Source organism: Marmota marmota, unplaced genomic scaffold, assembly GCF_001458135.2.
Source record: "Marmota marmota marmota unplaced genomic scaffold, marMar, whole genome shotgun sequence".
NCBI lineage: Eukaryota > Metazoa > Chordata > Mammalia > Rodentia > Sciuridae > Marmota > Marmota marmota.
In genome coordinates, this window is record NW_026000261.1 from 222,208 (window position 1) to 244,434 (window position 22,227).

Sequence of the window (22,227 nt, forward strand, 5' to 3'; positions counted from 1 at the left end):
CTTTTTTTTTTTTTTTGGTAGTACTGCAATTGAATCCAGGGGTGCTCTACTACTGAGCTATACCTCAGTTTTTTTACTTTTATTCTGAGATAGGGTCTCACTATGCTGCCCAGGCTGGACTTGAACTTGCAATCCTCTCTCAGCTGTTCGGGATTGTTCAGGTGCACCAAAGCCCATGCTGGTCTGGAGACATTTTTGGCATCTAGTGGATAGAGGCTAGAGATACTACTGTTAAACATGCTACAATGCACATTATTCCCCCCTACAACTGTTCAACAAAGAATTATGAAGCTCAAAATGTAAACAGTAGGGCTGGGATGTAGCTCAGTGGTAGAGCACTTTCCTAAGTATGTGCAAGTTTCTGGGTTCAATTCCCAGAGAGTACTGATGTCATCAAGTAAGCCTGGGTTAGAGTGACTTTGGCGAGGGTGTGTGTATGCACTTAGATAGAATGGTCAAGGAAGACTACTTTTATGAGATTATATCTGAATACAGACTTGCAGGAGGTAAAGGAGCAAATCATGAATATTTGAGGGAAGAGAGCTCTGGTAGAAGAAATTGCAAATGCAAACTCAGATACATAAATACACCTGGTGGGCTGGGGTTGTAGGGCAGTGGTACAGCACTTGCCTAGCATGTACCATTTGGCTCTCAGCATCACATATAAACAAACAAACAAATAAATAAAATAAGGGTCTATTAACAAAACAAAACAACAACAACAACAAAAAAAAAAACAGAAAGAAAAGAAAGAAAGAAAGAAAAGGTGCATCTGGTGTATTTTGGGAACTGCAGGGAGAGAGCAGAGTGGGTAAGAGGGAAATCAAGAGATCAGATCAGGAAGCAGGATTATGCAAATTATTTTAGGCCATAGCACATATTTTAAGACTTTTTTCTAGGGTGATATAAGCACAATCTTATTAGCTAACTTTTGTTAATTATTAAAATATCAAATATCCTATATGAAACCCTTTCACCAATACTTTGAATGTTGACTAATCATTTTATTTATTTATTTATTTATTTATTTATTTTGCAGTGCTGGAGATTAAACCCAGGGCATGTTGAAGGCTAGACAAACACTTTACCACTGAACTATATTCCAAGCCCAAAGGCTGATGAAATTCTATCTTTAGATCTTTAGTTTTTCTCTTTTTCTTTTTTTTTTTTTTTGGGGGGGGTTGTACTGTGGATTGAACCCAGAGGCATTAACCACTGAACCATACCCCCAGCCCTTTTTATATTTTATTTAGAGACAGGGTCTCACTGAGTTGCTTAGGGCCTCCCTAAGTTGCTGAGGCTGGCTTTGAACTTGCAATCCTCCTGCCTCAGCCTCCTGAGTTGTTGAGATTACAGGTATGGGTCTCCATGCTCAGCTATCTTTAATTTTATTGCAATACATTTCTAGAGTTAAATAAGTAAATAAATATATTGGTGTGGGAGCAGTGTTGGGAATGAACCCCAGGGCTTCATATATGGGAAGCAAGAACTCTACCACTGAGTGCTGCATATCCTATCCCTTAGAGTCAAATAGTCTTAAAACACTAATTAATACATTTACAAATCTATCAGTGAAAATATCTGGGGCTGGAGTTGTAGCTCAGTACTAGAGTACTTGCTTGGCACTGTGTTTGATTCTCAGCACTGCATATAAATAAATAAAGGGGGCTAGGGATATGGCTCAAGTGGTAGCACGCTCGCCTGGCATGCGTGCAGCCCGGGTTCGATCCTCAGCACCACATACAAAAAAACAAAGAAGTTGTGTTTGCCGAAAAACCGAAAAATAAATATTAAAATTCTCTCTCTATCTCAAAAAAATTAAATAAATAAATAAATAAAGGTCCATTGACAACTAAAAAAATAAAAAAAAGAAAGAAAGAAAATATCTGGCTGGGTGCAGTGGTGCACACCTATAATCATAGTAGCTCAGGAGGCTGAGGAAGGAGGATCACGAGTTCAACTCAGCCTCAGCAAAAGCGAGGTGCTAAGCAACTCAGTGAGACCCTGTCTTTAAGTAAAACAATATAGGGCTGAGGATGTAGCTCAGCAGTGGAGTGCCCCTAAGTTCAATACCAGATATGCCCCCTCAAAGGAAAATATCTGTACTTTAAAAACAGCATTCATACACTACTCAACATTTGTGAAAAAAAATCACTAAAATTTCCTTCAAGGTAAAGCACTTAATTTTGCTATGGCTTATCTTCACTTTCTTTGCTTTGAATTTACAAAAAGTCATATATCAAAGTCTTCACTTCTACATATAAACTGTTTATATTTAGAAATCAAACCGGCAACAACATGTGCAGTTGCTAAAAAGAAGGAAGCAACCCACATGGCACTGTGGCAGAATCTGAGCAACTCTTTACATATTAAAGTACCGAGTTTAAACACACCTGCTCCCGTTTGTTTGTATACCAATCTGTTTCTCCATTTTCCTTATAAAATTAACATGGAGCTCAGTAATAGGGACTAAGTGTGACATAAGAAAGGTACACAGCATAGTTGAAGGATATACAATGGAATCTAATTTCAACTTGGCTACTAATTTGTACAAGTTACTTCTCCAGTGATTTGGGGTTCAGGAGACTAAGACAGGAGGTTTAAAAAGTTAGCCTCAGCAAAAGTGAGGCACTAAGCAACTCAGTGAGACCCTGTCTCTTTTCTTTTTTTTAAAGAGAGAAAGAGAGAGAGAGAGAGAGAGAGAGAGAGAGAGAGAGAATTTTAATGTTTATTTNAAAAAAAAAAAAAAAAAAAAAAAAAACCCAAAAGGAGTGACTTGGATGAAACAACCTCTAAAAGGTCCTTTTGGGCTCTCACTGATTCTAAATCAGAATACACGGGATTTCACAACCTCCTACCACCACATACATAACTTTGAAAATAAGAGAATAATAATGTATGTTAAAAACAGATATAGAGTGATTAACATTCAAATTATGATTATACCTCATTACCTGAATATAACATTCTTTCATTTTTCATTTTATAATATCTTTATTAAAATTTTGTCCACTTTAAATAGTTCCCCACTCCATGGTACTAGGGATCGAACCCAGAGGCGCTTTACCACTGAGCCACATCTCCTCTTTTTAAAATATTTTGAGACATGGTCTTGCTAAGTTTCTGAGGCTGTCCTCAAACTTGCACTCCTGTCTCAGCCTCAGTTATGAGTCACAGGTATGTGCCACCAAGCCTGGCTCTTTAATGATTTTTGATGGAAAATGTATTTTCCTTTTCTTTGACTTCTGAACTGGTCTATCTGAGCATAATATAATCTTTTGTTATTGATTCCATTTTAGACCTAACAAATAATAGGTACTGGATAGTTGTTCTTTTGGTATACTTGAAGTGGAAAGGTAGAGAAATTTTAAGCTAAATATTGGAAAACTACTATGGATTCAAAGTTATATGAAACTAACCAAGGCCCTGAGAGTCCATCTGGTGGTTTATTTCTATTAGGTGGAAATAGAGATTTGGGTAAAAGGGAGAACTACTGCTTACATGAACGCTCTCTGCAATAACCTCTGTTGAGCATTAATTACAAGACAGCTCACTGATGTGATTAAAAGATGCCAGGAAGTAGCCACCCAAAATGTAACCAACATAAAATAACCACATGTGGAAACTCCATTTCAAAGTAAGGGTAGTAATAATAGATGCTTTTAGTAAGGGACAGGAAAACTTGAAAGGGAGTTGCAGGAATAATTTGTCATTACATGACAATCTTCCTTATTAGGCTGAATATCTCTTGATAAAGATACTCTTAAATCTTTTTTTTAATCTCCTACCACAATACATATCACAGTGGCTTGCATACAGTAAGCAATGGGAAAAAATGTTTGTGGAATCCCCGATTCTCAGTCATGAAGCAGAGAAAGAATGCTGTAATCCTAGATGAGCATTTAAAAACAAAACGAAACTAAAATGTCAAAAATACTGAAATAGCACTAGAAAGCCTGAATGGCAATTCATCAGGAAACCAAAATTTGACAGAAATATCCCTTAAATAACATTCAATCTCATTCCCTTTGTTCTAATCCTGTCCCCACCCAGTGGCCTTCAGATCTGTAATTTGGTTTCCTAAGTGAACACACCCACTAAGGAGGGCCGAAGTAGACAAGCAGCATTGGCTCTCAGGTCAGGTCTCTTTCCAAATGTGGAAACCTGTCCTGGCTTTAGTATGAAATACCATTAGCCAGGTGTGGTGGTTGTGCCTGTAGTTCCAGCTACTGGGGAGTCTGAGGCAGGAGGATGGATGGAGCCCAGGGGTTGGAAGCCAGCCTGGGCAACATAGCAAGACCCCCTCTCAAAAGAAAAGAAAGAAAGAAGTACCATGTGTGCTTGAGTTACCCCCCAGGGTACACCGAGTACCTACTCTCTTGTAGGCACTAAGCTGGACACCCAAGATACAGAATCAGACAGAACCCCTGGGTCTTACTTGAAACAATAGCTTCAAAATCCATGTAAAAATTTTGGCTTATTTAAGAGATCTTTATGTTTTCTGAGATGAGAACATGTGTCATCTCTTGAAAGTTCTCCCTACTCTGCTATTTTCCTATATTTTATCAGCAGATGGTAATCCAGCTTCTATTACCTCCTGTGATCAAAGGCATTTTGGTGTTAGCACCAGCAAATTCTATCAAGCCTTTCTCAGAGCTCCTAAATCATATATTTTGAAGAAAATAATTTCAATTTCAATAAGAAAGCAGAGGGAGCCTAAAACAGTGACTAGCAATTAATTTTACAAAATCTCCCAGCTGGTAAAGTACTTGAAAGACAAAACAGCATGCTATTATTTTTAGAGTTTTATGCTAATTTTATTTCCAATTCCCAAACAAAAACAGAAACACATTTTTAAAGCAGTATCAGCGACCTAATGAGCTTTGGGAGGCCAGAAAATGAGGTAGCATAATGACATTTAGAAAGCATCTATCTCATCAGTGATATTATTAATCAGGAGTTCAAACCTATGATGGTGAATTTTTCCTATTCTGAGTTTTGACATAAACATGAGAATTTAATAATAAAAGGACCCAGAAAATACAGATCTAGATTGAAGAAAGCAGTTTTAACCCCTGGAAACTAAAATCATAACCACCAGGCACGATGGCAGCCTTTTATATTCTCTTTAAAGCTGCTGATATTCTGGAACCCCTTTTTGGTTCATTTGCCACTTCTTGTAACTATACATTAGCATAGGGTTTAAAAGGCTGTGAGTAAGACTTGTCTATTCCAGCATTACATTTTCAACCAGCTAATAAAGCAGATATGAATTATCATACAGCTTATATTATCTGCAGCAGTCTCAATGTTTCTGCCAACATATGTCTCAACTTTTTAGTTTAGAAAACCTGGCTAATATGGGTAGACATTAAACAGCAGGAACAAAGAAATACCACCTAACCACTTAACAAAGTTCTGGCAAAAAACAGAGAGCTCACTTTTAATAAACTGACTTTTTAAAAACACAAAACAATCCCACTATACTTAAAAAAAAACAAAAACTGTTATCATTAAGAGGCTCCCAATACTGCACCAGACAGGCCCATCTTTCATCTTGGCTACTGGGTTCATCAGAAAAGAATCAACTATTTGTTATAAGGAATTCTCTTTTTCTCAAATGACACATGTAGGTTCACATCTGCATTTTGTTTTAAAGGAAACCTCATTATTCTCCTTTAGCAAGTATTATTTTAAATGCCAGTTACCTCCCCCGATACTCCCCCTACAAGTAACCTCAAAGTAAATAAACTTATTATACAGCCATGTTCCTGCAGAAGTTTGAATCACACCAAGAATGGATATCCTTAAAAGGAAATGTTTTCCCTCCCCTTGCATCCTGTTATTTAAGCTATTTTAAGTACTTGTCTGGAGAAAGCTGAGCCAGAATTCAAGTGGTTTTGATTTTAGCTGCTGTTTTACACTGTCCTTGCCCAGGTGGTATGTTCTGCAATCTATCACTTCAAATGCATCTTTTGGGGTGCTACTTTGTCTTATAAATTCATCAGCAAGAAAGATGAGGGCTTCCTTTGACCCTCAGGTTGAGTGTGTGAATGTGTATATGTATATTGCTTTAACCGTCCTTGAAGCTGTCTAAATCTGGTGTCGTTCTTTATAAAGAGGTCGAATATTGTGTGCCGTCATCTGCAACACACATGTGGCCTCTTTATTAACCCACTCGGGACAGCGCTCATTAGGACTTAAAGAAGAAAATCAACCAAGTGCAGATGTACATCTTTTCCAAAAAGTTAGGTTTAAATGTTCAATTTAATACATGGAATAATACAACACGCAAAAAATAAATGAAATTTCAGTGACTTTTTGAAGTTCCACTTATTCTAACCAATGTATTCTACAAATTTTTTGCAAAAAAATGACAATAGGAATCTGAATGTTGAACAATGGATTCACACAGGCATAAATACAATCTTGAATGTCCATGAAAGTTCACAAAATATTGATTTAAAAGACTTGGCCAAAAGACTTGTACAGAAGAATTTAGATTATATTCCATCCTAAGATCTAAGCAGTTAAGTCAAACTTTCATTAGGCATTAAAACTTTGGAAAAGGCAGCTGCTAAAGATCTCCAGATGTCTAGCTAAAAATGGGGTTGGTCTTTAACAGTTTATACCTTTTGAGGTAGCTTACTCCAACAAATCTAAGAGATGGTTTAATGAGTCTCAGCTAAGGGTATATTAGAGCCTGCTACATTAGAGTTTAATAGCAGATCCCCAAAAGTACAGCTGAAGAATGGACAAGTTTAGAGGGCTAAGACCAGGCAATCAAAAATAGTATTAGCCAGGTGTGGTGGCACAGTCCTGTAATCCCAGCTACTTGGGAGGCTGAGACAAGAGGATTAAGTTTGAGGCCAGCCTCTGAAATTTATCAAGAGTCTGCTTCAAAATAAAAAAGTCTGGGAATGTATGTAGCCCAGTGGTAGAGAACCTCTAGGTTCAATCCTCAATACCACCAAAAGAAATAAAAAAAGTTGTTCAACAATCCTTTCCTACAAATGTTCTAGCAGCATGGCCATTATTTTTTACCTGCTGCCTGTCTCCCACTTTAAAAATACCTACACAGGTTGGTATTTTGGGGGTGTAATTCTGTGGGAGAGTTCTTGTCTAGCATGTGCAAGGTCCTGGGTTCAATCCCTGGTACCACCAAAACATAAAAAGGAAAACTACCTACACATACACTGACTGTGTTCCCCCACCTGTGTGTACTCCTTCTGTCTTCCACACTGTCAATCCATGTTTTTCAGGCTATGCCAAAATATCCACTTCTTTTTTTAAAAATATTTATTTTTTAGTTATAGGTGGACACATCTTTATTTTTTTTATGTGGTGCTGAGGATCGAACCCAGTGACTCATGCATGCTAGGCAAGTGCTCTACCTCTGATCCACAATCCCAGAACCAATATATCTACTTCTAATATCGCAGGGATAATGGAATGGCACATGGCATGGTAAAGAGCATAGTTAGTTTATTTATTCTTTAAGACATAATTAAACAAATGTGCACTTGTATCATTTTATTCAGTAGTAAAAGTAAATTTGACTAAACCGCCATATTTTTTTTTGTGGCATCATCTGATGTGGTTTTTATATACTAGAGAATATGAAGTAACTGGAAACAACTCAACTTCCTGGGATGAGAGAAAAAAAATATGGTCTGGCTAGAATCACCACAACCAAAAGTTTTTGACTTAGTTTGGTGGGCAACCTCAAAGGAATACACCCACACTATTCCTAGTCACTTAAGAAACCCCATTATTCTTGTATTTCAAAAGTGCTGAATTTTGTGTTTAAAAAAAGTTCAGTTAAGTGATTCAGAGAGGGTAAAAACATCAGATTTAAAAGGAAGTGTTTGCAGGATTAAAGCAAAACTAAAAAGATTTCTGTCATCTGAATTTGTCTTTGGGTCCAGTAATAATCCAAATGACCACAGTTTCCATAGCAAGATTGAAGCCAGAAAGTAAAAGACATTTTCTAGCTGGTGAAATACTTCCTAAGTGTTCTGAAAATGTTTATTTATTCCTCTAGAAAGATCATGAAGGACAGGAGCATTTAAATTAAAACAGAAATATTATGAAGTAGAAAAAAATGAGAGCTAAGATTTCTACTATCCCAGTGGGAAGCTGGAAACAATTGTTGAGAAAATGGTAATAATTATATGAGATTAGAGTTTGAAACTAAGCAGGTGCAGAAAGTGAGTGAAAAGGAGAACTTTAAATCCTAATACTCAATTTATTGCTAGTAAAGAGTTTCAAAGCACTATTAATTGATTGAACAAAACCTGTGATTAGTGGTAATTACAGAGATTTTCTCCACACACTATGATTTTGCTGAATTTCTAAGGAGACAATCAAGACCATTATTGTTAATAGATGGGGAAAATCATATAATGATTTCCATATTTTGTCACAATTGAACTGAGACAATGTAGTACTCCCTACCCCCCCCATGCCCAACTAGGAAACAATCGTCCTCGAGAAGAAAGTAAGTTATAGAGACTATTTTAAAAATAAAGCTTCCTCGAATGAAAAAATAAATTTCCACCGTTAACAATCGCCTGTGGGCTCTGTAACTAACGACAACTAAAAACTATAAAGATTTTAAAGGAAAATTAAAAAAAATCAGCTTGGCCTTTTAATGAGTTTCTCAAGGACAGACTATAAACAAGCCTTTATTATACTGAAAAAAATATATAAATTTTATGTTTTACAGTATAATGGTTGAAACCTTTAATAAAAAAATTCCACTGTAATTAAAATCTTCCTAATAAAGTCCCTTTGAATGTAAAGTCGATATTGACAAAATCCCAGTACATCAAAAGACTGTATAATTCCTTGGGATTCAATTAATTAAATATTTATTAAGAACCTAATGTGTGCAGCACTGTGCTAGATACCAAGAGGAGAATATAAGAGAGTAATTTTCAGAACAGGCAGAAAGTTTGGACTCCAAAATTCTTATTTCTAGCATATATGTAAAGTAAGTCTGTACATAGGAATGTATGCCTGGTAGGGATTTCAGTAAGACTTGCCTTTGAGAAGCTATTTGCCTACCCCAAATTCTGCTTAATAGTTTCATAGAAATCCTTTTTTTTTTTTTTTTGCAGTCAAACCTCTAATTGATCTCTCACTACCATTTAAGCCTAGTTCTTCCATGGAGATAACTGGTCAACTCTCTTTATATCATTATACCCCTAAGGGGCAATTAAGCTCTTTTAATGATAAAAGTATTCTGATCCTGGCCTTGAACTCATGATCCACCTGCCTCAGCCTCCTGAGCCACTGGGATTACAGGCATGGGTCACCGTGCCCTGCTGAGTTAGCTTTAAATTTTAAGAAACATTGTATACAAAATATTTCCGTGATGTTGCATCTTAAGACAAGACCTATATTCAGCAACAAAAAATTATCTGGGTAGGCCAGGCACTGAAGATTAAACAATTACAACATTAGTAAAGCACATGTTTCTACCCCAAGATTCTATTCATAATGAAACAAATTAAGCTGTCCCCAACACTGAAAGATTAATATAAATAAAATGGGAGGTACACAGGAAATGGCATTCCTAAAACAATGATGATAAGATTATTTGGAAAGAATAACAACATAGAAAAAAATGGGGAAGGACCCATCGTGTAGTCAAGAACTCATTTGCTGTTTTTCATAATCAATCTAATATTAATCTAATATTAGACTAGGTAGTACTCTTCTTACAGTAAATGATATCTATATGGCAAGTTAATTTACTGGGTTTTTTTAATGTACACATACAAAATTGAGTTAGATTCAGGACCATTGATGTTTTCCTAATTATAATTCTGATGGGATTATGCATATGCACTCTGGCTGGGGGTTATTATTCTTCCCAATGCATGCTGTTACAATTAAATGACTTGATAGAAAATGTCAATGATAAATATATGGAAATAAAAATGTATTCTATAGGGATGTATTCTTCCTTATCATTGATGGGATTTTCTGCACAGCTCTAAGAATAAATTCTGACTTAAATTAAAAAATCATTATAATTAAACTTTATATCCCTTAGACTGGAAGACACCAAACAGTGATAGCCCACCTCTCTAAGTACATGTTGACTCATGAGGGTACATATACATCAATAGTTCTTACACTGTCCTTTTTATCTTCCATAGACTTGACCCAAACATTGAAATTTGGAATGTAAATAACTGTATACTTCTTCTATAGCTGCTCAATTATAAGACATGTTATATGATCTCAAAAGAAAAACCAATGGCATGCTATGCCTCCCCATCTTTATATATATATATGTATACACACACACACACACACACAGAGCAATGCTGGACATGCTAAGCATGTGCTCTACCACTGAGCTACACTCTGAGCTCTCATGCTCTAATTTAATGAAAAGTAGAACAATTTACATTGTGCAAAGACATGGAAGATCCAAGAAAAAGCCAATAAGGCCAAGCTAATTAGGGAAAGGTAAAAATACCATTTAATATTTTCAAGGTTCACATATCCCTTTAAGAATATGGTGCAAGAGCCAGGTGTAGTGGAGCACAACTGTAATCCCAGTAACTGGGGAAGCTGAGGCAGGAGGGTTATAAATTTGGGGACAGCCTCAGCAACTCTGTGAGATCCAGTCTCAAAATAAAAAATAAAAAGGGCTGGGGATATAGTTCAGTGGGTACAGCAGCCCTGTATTCCATCCCACTACAGAAGAAGAAAAACAAAGAATGTGGTGAAAAATCCAAATTCTCTCCTTAGAAAAACATGACACCCAAAGTACAATAATAACAACATGCATCATAAAAATGTCAGGAACCACAGCAGCCCCCATTTAATGATGGGGTTCAAAATCATTGACCACATAATATACTAGATATAGTTAAAGATAATACATTTTTAAGTGAAGCTTCCAAAACTTTATCTACCTGTTTTAACTATCTTGCTACAAGGCTTATAATTAATTCATCATTCGTTTAATATTTTAGAGAAATAATTTTGACTGAGATCAAAAAAAGATTGCTTACCTATAGTTATACTATAAAAAAATACTCACCGACTTTTGCAAATGCCTCTTTGAGTTCATCAAGTTCATCTTTGGAAATCTGAGTGGTAGCCATCTCATCCATTTAAAGATCTAAAGAGGAACCAAAAAGGTTTCAGACTTTAAAAGTTTGTGAGGAATATACTATAAGCATTTTTGCTAAATTCTCATTTAAAAGATAATCTAAAGAGAATTGCAAGCTACTAAAGGTTTGCAGGATCCAGTTAGGTTACCATATTTGTAGCTATAACCATAAAAAAGAAAACAAAGTAATGATAAGTCTTCATTTACTGAAAATTATTCAGAAAAAAATATTCCGATTCTTCCTTCTCCCCCGCCCCCCTTGTAGTGCTAGAAATCAAACCCAGGGCCTGGTCGACACTGGGCAAGAGCTGTATGACTGACCTACACACCCAGCCCTGAATCTTCCATTTAAGGACAACAGCTTAAACTACATTCAAAGCCTGTAAGGAAGGGCCAAGGTACCCCACAACAGGAAATAGATACATAATAGAAATTCTTGCTTATAGTGCCAAAGCCTAAGGTCAAAATCATTTGACCAATGATTCATATAAAATGTCACTTTTAGGCCACTTTCACATCCATTCACTGAAAACACAAATTTTCAAATAGCATACTGACATCTATCAGTCACACTATTAAAAGAAGGGTCAAGAGGAAATCAATTAAAACAAATATTTTTGGTTTTGATATAGAAATCACAAGTATATAGCAATATACACATTTTTTTTTGGTAGTGGTGGAGATTAAACCCAGGGGTGCTCTACCACTGAATTATATCCTCAGTTCTTTTTGAGACAGGTTCTTCCTAAATTGCCAAAGCTGGCCTCAAACTTGTGATCCTCCTACTTCAGCCTCCAGAATAGAATTTTTAAGTTTCTCAGTAAAAATTTGTAAAAATATTTAATGTCCTTGATTTTTCCTCCTGATATAAAATATTTACAATGATGAACCTTTACAGAAAGGGTTTGCTTAATCCTGTAACAAAATGGTCTAGATCATAATGGATAATCTCCAAATACAAACCTATCAACAATTTTGAACAAAGGAAAAAGAAAATAGTTACATGTTGCCACCACTTTTTGTGCTTTGGGTCCCCCCTACCTTTCTGTTTATTTATTTTTTCTTCTGCAGAACTGGGGATGGAACCCACTAGGGCCTCACATGTTAGGCAAGCATTGAGTTACATCCGCAACCCTTTAAAAATTTTTTATTTTGAGAAAGGGGTTCCCTAAGTTGTCCAGATTGGCCTTGAACTTGTGATCCTCCTGTCTGGCTAGCAATTGGGTTTTCAGTACAAAATTACTATCCATGTTCATGAATCATATCATGCAGAATAATGGCTCACAAAGTTTGAAAGTGACAAAATCTAAAACTCATGGCTTGTCTATTTCTAAAGGTCCTTTCCAGCTTAGGCAGTTTGAGTCAGGAATAATTTAATGAAAAGTATAATAATCTACATTGTACGAAGACATGGAAGCTCCAAGAAAAAGCCAATAAGGGGCCTGGGTTGTGGCTCAGTGGTAGAGTGCTTGCCTAGCAAGTGTGAGGCACTGGGTTCAATCCCCAGCACCACATAAAAAATTAAACAAATAAAATAAAGGCACTGTGTCCATCTACAACTAAAATAATGTTAAAAAAGCCAAAAAGGCCAAGCTAATTAGGGAAGGGTAAATATACCAGTTTAATACTTTCAAGGTTCACATATCCCTTAAAGAATAAGGTAAGTAGACAAGTATGGTGGCACATGCCTGCAATCCCAGCAGCTACAGGGGCTGAGAGAGAAGGATCTTAAGTTTGAGGCCAGCTTCAACAACTTAGAAAGACCCTGTCTCAAGGGCTGGGGTTGTGGCTCAGTGGTAGAGCGTTTGCCTCACACACATGAGGCACTGGGTTTGATCCTCAGAACCACATAAAGATAAATAAGATATTTAAAAAAAAAACAGAAATTAAACAGAAGAGAAGTAGTTAAAAAAAAGACCCTGTCTCAAAATAAAAAATTTAAAAAGGGCCGGTGATGTAGCTCAGTGGTAAAGCATCCCTGAGTTCCATCCCCATTACTGAAACAGACTAAATTTGGCCAATTTCAGAATTTTTTTGAATGCAGGGGGGATTACTTCAGCTGAGAGTGGAGGCTGGGGGGGCTGCAAACTCTCTCCCACTTTGATAGGTGCCAAAGAAGATGAGAGCAGAGATTGCCCACTCAAGCCTAACTACAGGCTAAGTAAACCTGCATATGTACATTTCCTGGCCTTTTGTTACTTCCCTGCCTTTGCTAATTTTCAGGAATTTCCAAGATGGAACCTTTGAAACAATTTTCTTCCATCTACCTTCCTTTGAATGAAACCTGTTTTTCCTACTAATTTGACTCTGAATAATTCTGGAGCATTGAGCACTATGGCCTAGCTTTTTTCCTCCCTGGTGGTATAGGAGTGACAAAAATGAATGAATGAAAGGATAAAGTGAGTAAAGAAAAATCCCAAATGACAACAAAAATACCACACACAGTTTTTACTCTTATGCTCCTGTACATTTTTTTGTAACATTTTTTAAAAAATATTTTTTAGTTGTAGATTGATACATTTTTATGTGGTACTGAGAATCGAACCCAGTGCCTCATGCGTGCTAGGCAGGCATTCTGCCAATGAGCCACAACCTCAGTCCCTCCTTCAACACTTTTGTATGAAAAAGAAAATTAGAAAAGTTTAGAAAATTTAGAAAATTAGAAAATTAGATGTGCCTGAACATAATCACCCGACTCTCCATCCTTATTCCAGCTGACCAGGGATTTGACTAAATCTTTCACTGCCATTTCTCCTCTCTATAGGTAGCAGGGCTGAATAGGGTAGAAATCTCATTCTTCCCTTGTTCATATCCCCCCCCACATGCTTCTCACCCCCACTTTTATCCTCATGCCATATTTTAAACATCTGTGAATGTGCCTAGTTCCTGCCCTTGAGGAATTTACAATCTGGGGAGGCAAGCATGTAAATAATTACAGTAGGACACAAAGTGAATTAGTGGCTACAATAAAAGGTACAAATATCCATTTTTTTTGGAGGGGAAAAGGCTCTGGAAACTTTAAGGATTATTAATTCCTTTACTGGGAGACCAGGAAGGTAGTTCTTTTGTTCTTACAAAATTAGGAAATGCTTAAATCTCTTATAGATTATTTTACAGCATAAGTTTACTCCAAAAAATTTATTCTAATGCAATATATACATATATAAATATACATACACTTTTAAGTTTTCTAACTTGTTGTTTTTTTTCTAACTGACTTAATAAAAGCCTAAAGTGATGTGTGTGCTAATGGAAAGACTGCTGGGCATGGAATCAAAAGATATCAATCAATGCCCTGGTTCTGCTTTTTTTTTTTTTAACTAAAAATATGACTATGAACAAGTTTCTTTAAGCTCTCTGAGCCTCAGTTTCTTCATTTGGGAATAGCAATATTATTTCCCCAGAGTCCTTGTGAAGATTAAAGATGGTACATGTGAAGGCATTCTGTAAACTATAAAATATTAGACAGCAACTTCAAATCCTTAATGAAAGAAAATGGGGAATAAATAACCATAAAATAATTGTGAGAGGCTACATAAATATTAGGCATTAGTTTTACTAAGAGCCTTTAAATAGGATACATTAAAAGTTATCTCATCTCCCCTATAATTATTGACTACAGAATATAATAGTTCTCCCTAATATATAAAAATTACAAGCCTTTAGTTAAAGTAATTTAAGGATGGACCTACAGAAAACCTGTCAGCCACTTTTTACCTATGATTCAGTTTGGCTCCTTCATAAGGCTAATTTCTAAATACAACCTCAAGAGTAGAGAAGTGATACATTGAAAAAAAAAACTAAGCTAATTTTAAATATTTTCAAAAGAGCTCACACTTGTTAATATTGTCACATTCCTAATTTATTTTTTTCCATGAACAATGGAAAATAAAAGACAAAGAGGTGAAAAAAATAGATAGTACTTGCTGAATATAAGTTTAACCCTCATTTTATAATATGTGACTGACAGCAAAGGGAAAGGCTGACTTTGAAATGTGTCTTTCTTTTTCTTCAGTCTGTCTTCCCACAAAAGTGTACTTAATATTTACAGGTCATGAGAAAGAGAAGACTGATATTCAAAGAAAGAGAAATATCGTTTCCCTCCATTTTCACTTAGCAAATGAAATGCAAAGCAAAAGCAAAATCTCTATATTTTTCTGAATTCTCCTGTCTACAAAGCATTTTGATCTGCCCCCAGTCGGGTTTTTTTTTTTTTTTTTCCCCCTTAGCTCCAATGACCACCTCCTCTGTATAAGGAAAAAAGCAGGGGAAAAAAAAAAAAAAAACAAAACCTCTCTCCCTAAACATCTGAGACACAGGAAAACAGATTTTCAACTAAGGGAATAAAGCAAAAGCAAACAAAACCTTGTTTTTTTTTTTTTTTTCATAAAAGGATATGGTGTACAACTGGGTATGAATTCAGGGCGTCACCCATAGAAGAATCTTATGCCTATGAAGTCATCCCTAATTACAGAGTTTGACTAACAATACAGCAATTATGAAACCACTCCACTGGCTCATTTAACTATACATAAACCCTGAACACAAATCTTTACCGAGAAAGATGTTCCTACTACTACTGAAACTATTACTCAAATTCTGAAAGGTATTTGAGGAAGAGAGGAGGGGTGCCTGTTTTCATCTCCTAAGCCACTAACCTTAAGTAGCTCACTGAATAATCTACTTACTAGGGTATTGCCATTCAGTCCCATGTCAGGGTCAGGAAGAAGGGTGTGGACATCGGTCAGTAGAAAAACCAACTTTATCAACTTGACATTTTTTCTTCTTGAAATTGAAAGACAATTAAGGGGATAAAAATGGGATATGGCTTGGTGGTACACTGCTGGCCTAGTCAATATGAGGCCCTGGGTTCTATTTTAGCAATGAAACAAAAAAGTGGGATACTCGCCATAGACTTTATCCTAGCCACTAGTATTCTAGGTAAATAGTATTGGGAAAGAGAAGCTTGATTACTTAAATTAGAGATTGGGTAATACATAACTGAAAGTTCAGATCATGAAGCAATAAAGGGTGAATGAAACATGGAAGAATACATTAGTTCACTATGAAGGGGGGGGATAACCCAACAATGTAGCCACCATTACGTGTGAACAATTCAAGAATGGGCAACAAAGAAGGGGTATGATTTGTTACCTTCTCTCATCCAAAATAGGTACTGCTTTTGCAACACCCACACTTCACATACCTACCTGTACCAACAGAAACTACTGTGCTGCCTCCTCTCAAGTTAGGTAGGTCAATAGCACTATTTCCAGGTTAGATGCGTCTGTAACATTCTGTAGGCTAAAGCTCACCTACCCTTAGTATAATTATTAAAGTTCTTAGTGTTATGTTTCTAATGACTCTTGAAGATTTCAACTTGAATGACTAGCACATTTATCCACTTCTTCATCTATATTCATCAAGCCTTCATTAAAGGCTAAATATGGAGCGAGCACTGTGTTGGGTGCTGTACATATAGCCAGTTAGGTATTTTAAAATATTTATTTTTTTAGAAGTAGTTGGACACCATACCTTTATTTTGTTTATTTTTATGTAGTGCTGAGGACCGAACCCAGGGCCTCGCACATGCTAGACAAGCGATCTACTGCTAAGCCACAACCCCAGCCCAAATTCCCTTTTCTGTGGAAAAGCTTACTCTATAGTAGGGGAAACAGATGCATAAACAAAGTTATCATATTAGTGCTATCAAAGTCATATATAACTGAGTGGTGGTTGCCAGGGAATGTTTTCTGAGAAGAAGAGTTTTGAACTTTATCTGAGAGCACAGGGAAGACTTTCTCAGATAGATATCACTGGTGTGAAGGTGTTCTAGGCACAGAAACAGAAGATGGTATCTAGAGCTACAGAAAGATGGGGCGGCTGGGGTTTTGTGCCTAGGGTTAGTGGCAGGCATAATTACAGCAGGTCAGAATTCAACTCAGAAGTGAACAAGGGAAAAGAAAAGTCAGTGAGGAGGATTCAACTGAACTTAATGTCATATTATCTTCTTTTTAAAATGTTTGTTTATTGCAGTGCTGAGGCTGGAACCCAGGGCCCTGTGCATGCTGGGCAAGCACCCTATCACTAAGCTACACCTGCAGCCAACCCTCCCTCCTGCCAAATTGGGTCTCGCTTTCAACTTCCCCCTTTCAACTTCCCCATTTTCCTATGTCTCCAGCTGTGTAAATCTGAGACTGATTTGGCTATAAGGAACAAATGGAACCAAGGAACCAAGCCCTCTGGATTCTTCCTTTGCAAACTCTGGGATTCTTCCATCTTATTGTGTTATCACCTCAGGTCTAGTCGACTCCAAAAGCCTTTCCGCTGATCTGCCTTTAGTCCTGTCTCCCTCGAATATAATCTTTCCACTGCAAACTTCCCAAAAATCAGATCTCATGATTGTTCCATACAAAAGGAAGCCCTAACTCTTTAGCAGTTTTTAGTATCCTAAATTTTCCTGAGTTGATACCTGCTTATCTTTCCAATGTCACCTCCCATTACATGGACTGCACCCTTGAATGCTACACTTGAAAGATACCCTATTCCCCAAATATACCACGCATTTCCCCACTTCCATTCCTCTTCCTCTGTGGATTCTCTTTAGTTGAATGTTCTTCACACCCTTCTATCTACTCTTCAAGAGCATCTTTCAAAAAAGTCTCTTCAGATTGACCCCACAGAGATAAGATTCCTCTATTCCCAGAATTTTCACAGAAGAGTATGTTTCCTTCCATTGTACAACCCTGGATTATCTCAGACCATTCCAATTTTAAATATCTTCTTTCACTGTCAGACCACATGTGCCATTTTAAAAGAAATTTGAAAGTACAGTCACAAGAATAGCACCTTAATACTCTTACACAAAGCTCTTTGATGGATGGGACCGTATCTCATTCATCCTCATACTTCCATCCCCTATCACAATGCCTGCACAGAGCAGGTAATAATAATTAATATGATAATATAAAAACATAAACTTGTAAGGTTGTTGGTTTTTTTTGTTTGTTTTGCAGTGCCAGGGATCAAACTCAGGCCCTGTAGATGCTAGTCAAGTGCTTTACCACTGAGCTACACTCTGTGGCTCACTTCTAAGTTTTTATTATAGCAGCTAACAGTAACAGATGACTTATTTGCTAACCATGCTAAACCCTTTATATGCTTTATGTACATTACTTCTCCAAAAAAATCCACAAGCCTGGTAATAATGTTATTCCTATTTTACAGAAGAGCAACAGGTTTAGACAATGAGTAACTTGGTCAACGTTACACAGTTAGAAAAAGCAGACCAGGTTTCAAATGCAGGCCTGACACCAAAGTCAGTACTCTTGAACCATTATCCTAGAGAGCCTCCTTAACAACTTATTGAATGAATTTACTTCCCCAACAAGACTCATTAGAGTAGAAATTCAAAACAGGCCCACTGGTGCTCTCCTGTAATTTCAGAACTCAGGAGGCTGAGGCAGGAGGATCACAAATTGGAGATCAGCTTGGGCAATTTAGAGAGACCCTATCTCAAAATTTAAAGGGGGCTGGGAGTATAGCTCAGTGGTAGAGCACCTCCCTAACATTTACGAGGCCCTGGGATCAATCTGCAGTACCAGAGAGGGGAAGAGCGGGGAGAGTTAAAAAAAAAAAAAAAGGTGATAGGCTGGATATGTAGCTTAGTGGTAAAGTACCCCAAGTTCAATTCCTAGTACTACAAGACAAATAAATAGTGCATTCTCAATAATTACATTTTGAATTAAGAATGGCCCACAGTACTTACAACCATCTGATCATGCCAGTCTCCTTTCAGGAAGCTGTAATTGCTCATGCCTAAATTAATTGCCTAGTTTCTGCCTGATATTCCAAGTCTTCTAGAGTGTTCCCAACTAGTCACACCTAACCAGTTTTATATTTTCTTCAACAATACTCAGAAGAAGCTTTTAATCTTAAGTCTTGTTTACAACAGGTCCTGTTAAGTCCTTCAATGACACCTTTGGTTTCATCCTGCCCTCTTCCTCTTTTTTCTCTCCCACTTTATCTACTTGTCACACTTAAAATGCCCTCCTTTTAAATTTTCTTCTGTGCCAATCCAAATTTGACTCACTCTTCAAGGTTAGGCAGAAGCCTCCTCTTCTCCCAAAGCTGGTTTCCCAATGATTCCACCTCCCTCTGATCTTTCTCTTCAACTCCCACAGAATATAGAATCTTGCCATGAAATTTAGCAATTTAATTATAGACTTCCTCCTGTAGTTATATAAGTAGAGGAGAGTCTAGCTGGGATGTCCATCATCCTCCTTGATTCATTTCATCTGCTTCCTCCACACAGATCCTCAGACTTGGACATAGAGAATAATCCTCCTCAATAAAAAGAACTATCCTTTCACTGACAGCACACAAATACTTGTCTAATTCCATGCTGAGTCTTATTTTAAGATTGTTTCTGAAAACAGAGTTTAAACTTTCTCTTGCATACTCCCCCCATGTTATGTTCAACATAACCAAACACACAAGGCCTGACTTTAAAAATATTTCAACCAATGTAATTCCCAGCATGCTCAAAATCCAGTAATCACAGAAATTATGATTGAAAAGCTAAGTCTGCAGGGCCCCATGACTTTATCACCTAAATTGTAATATGGAAGAAACAAGTTTCTGGAGTAGTTAAGTGGCTTTGCCCAAGACAGAGCTATGATGTAAAACTAAATGAATAAAATGTAAAACTAAAAGAATATATGGGAAAAGAAGTAATTAACTTCTCTTACCATAACAATAGAAGTGACAGTGTTTCCCAAAACTCTTAGCAAATGTGACCATATTGAGAAATAAGAATATTTGCCAGAGAATGTAGACAGGGACCTCTCTAGCTAATATAAATTTGTTTTCATTATTTAAAGGATAAAGGATTAACTTAAACATTAACTGAGAGCAAATACGAATTGTATGAAACATACAGAATATACACAATAGGTTCAACAAAGCCTATTCAGGGGTCTAAAAGTTGTTTCTTCAAACATTTGTATGGCTAGGTGTAATGGCTCATGCCTAAAATCCCAGCAATTCATGAGGCTGTGGCAGGAGGATTGTAAGTTGGAGGCCAGCCTGGGCAATTTAGCAAAATTCTGTCTAAAAAAAAAAAAAAATAGGGANCCTCCTGAGCTTCTGGGATCACAGGTGTGCACCACTGCACCTGTCCCTATAAAGGTTTTTTTTTTTTTTTTTTGGAAGGACCAAGGAGCAGAGATGATTCTTATGTGTGAAGTCATGCACAGAGTTATAGCTTAATATAATATTTTTAATATCTTTGTTCTCTTCCTATTTCTATAATATACAAAACCAATTAAAAAATCTCAAGTTTCCTGTTTGTATTATTTTAAAGGAAATACATCATAGAATCATAGTTTTTGCTAACCAATATCTGCTCTTCCCCATGCTGCTGTAGCCTCTTTCAGTGTGATGACCATCTACTTCTGTCTCCTCCAGTTGTCTGCGAGATCCTTGAAAGCAGGGATGATATCTGACTTGATTCTGTATCTTGGTTTACAATACTGGTAGAATATTGGTAGAATAAATAAATTTTGATGGGGGTGAGTAGGGCAGGTGAGCAGACCCACACATCAAACACACTATCTAGTTATCTCATGTGTTTTTTGTTTGTTTGTTTTTTGGTACTGGGGATTGAACTCAGGGGCACTTGACCACTGAGCCACATCCCCAGCCCTATTCTGTATTTTATTTAGAGACAGGGTCTCACCAAGTTGCTTAGTCCCTAGCTTTTGCTGAGTCTGGCTTTGAACCTGTGATCTTCCTGTCTCAGCCTCCCGAGACTTGTGATCCCATGCCTGGCTTCTTATATGGTTTTTAAAATGCATAGTCTTGAGGGCTGGGGTCATAGCTCAGTGGTACAGCACTTGCCTAGCATGTTTGAGGCACTGGGTTCAATCCTTAGTACCACATGAAAATAATGTCTATCTACAGCTAAAAATTTTATTTTAAAATATGCATACTAGGCTTGACCTGGGCATAGTGATGCATGTCTGTAATTCTAGTAACTTAGGAGACTGAGACAGGAGGATCTGTAGTTTCGAGGTCAGCTTTAGCAACTTAGCAAGACAGGTCTCAAATTAAAACAAAACAAAACAAAACAAAAAAACCTTTAAAAATGGCTGGGTGTGGTGGCACACATCTGTAATTCCAGTGGCTTGGGAGGCTGAGGCAGGAGGATCACAAGTTCAAAGCCAGCCTCAGCAATTTAGCAAGCGCCTAAGCAACTTAGTGAGACCCTGTCTCAAAATAAACAATAAAAAGATCTTGGGATGTGGCTCAGTGGTTAAGTACCCATGGGTTTAATCCCTGGTACCAAAGGAAAAAATATCATCAAGACATAATAATGTTCTCACATTCTTCACATGCAATTGGCCTGTTATCATGCCTTATCTATCTACTCTTGTTTAATACTTCAAAACACTACAAAACTCTTTAAGATGTTTATAACCTGTACTTTGAATTTAGCTGAAAGTCAAACAAAGATCTGTTTAGAAACAATTTTTCTTGGGGCTAGGGATACACTCTGTAGCAGAGCACTTGCCTAGCATGTGCTAGGCCCTAGGTTCAATCCCAGCACTGCAATAAACAAACAAAAAAAAATAAACAAAGCAACAACTTTTTGCAGACATGGAGTGCATTTCACTTTTACTGTATTGTACTTCATGCACCGATCATGTTTTGATGGGCTTTCAATTTATAGACAAAGTTAATACAAATAAATATGAATTGCTCCAAGTTAAAGCTGTGCTTAAGTTTTGTATTATGAACACTTTCAATAGATAATAATAAGAGAAAAAAGTACCCATTAATATACCACAGGTTCTACCTTTATTAGGATTTATCCACAACTGCTTCATTTAATCTGTCTTCCTGTCCTCTCTCCTTTTTTTTCCTCCTTCCTTCTCTGAATTATTTTAAAGTAAACCCCATATGTGCCATGATTTCACCCCTATATAGCTACAAAGAAATGAATTCAATTTTCTGGATGTACCTCTATTCTATCCTAGAATCAGGTATAAGCTAGATTCTAATTGATCTTTTTTTTTTTTTTTTTTTTT

General features: G+C 36.8%; 1 protein-coding gene across 4 annotated transcripts in view; it reads right to left on the reverse strand.

Annotated features, from left to right (window-relative positions):
* The window catches only part of Pls3 (plastin 3), an 80,314-nt gene that overhangs the window by 27,835 nt on the left and 30,252 nt on the right, over positions 1–22,227 (reverse strand). For all 4 annotated transcript variants that reach the window (XM_048796913.1, XM_015497913.2, XM_048796916.1 and 1 more), the window contains exon 2: positions 11,066–11,146. In XM_048796913.1, coding sequence (XP_048652870.1) covers positions 11,066–11,138 — 73 coding nt within the window. In that variant the 5' untranslated portion in view covers positions 11,139–11,146. The remainder of the gene's footprint in view (positions 1–11,065; positions 11,147–22,227) is intronic.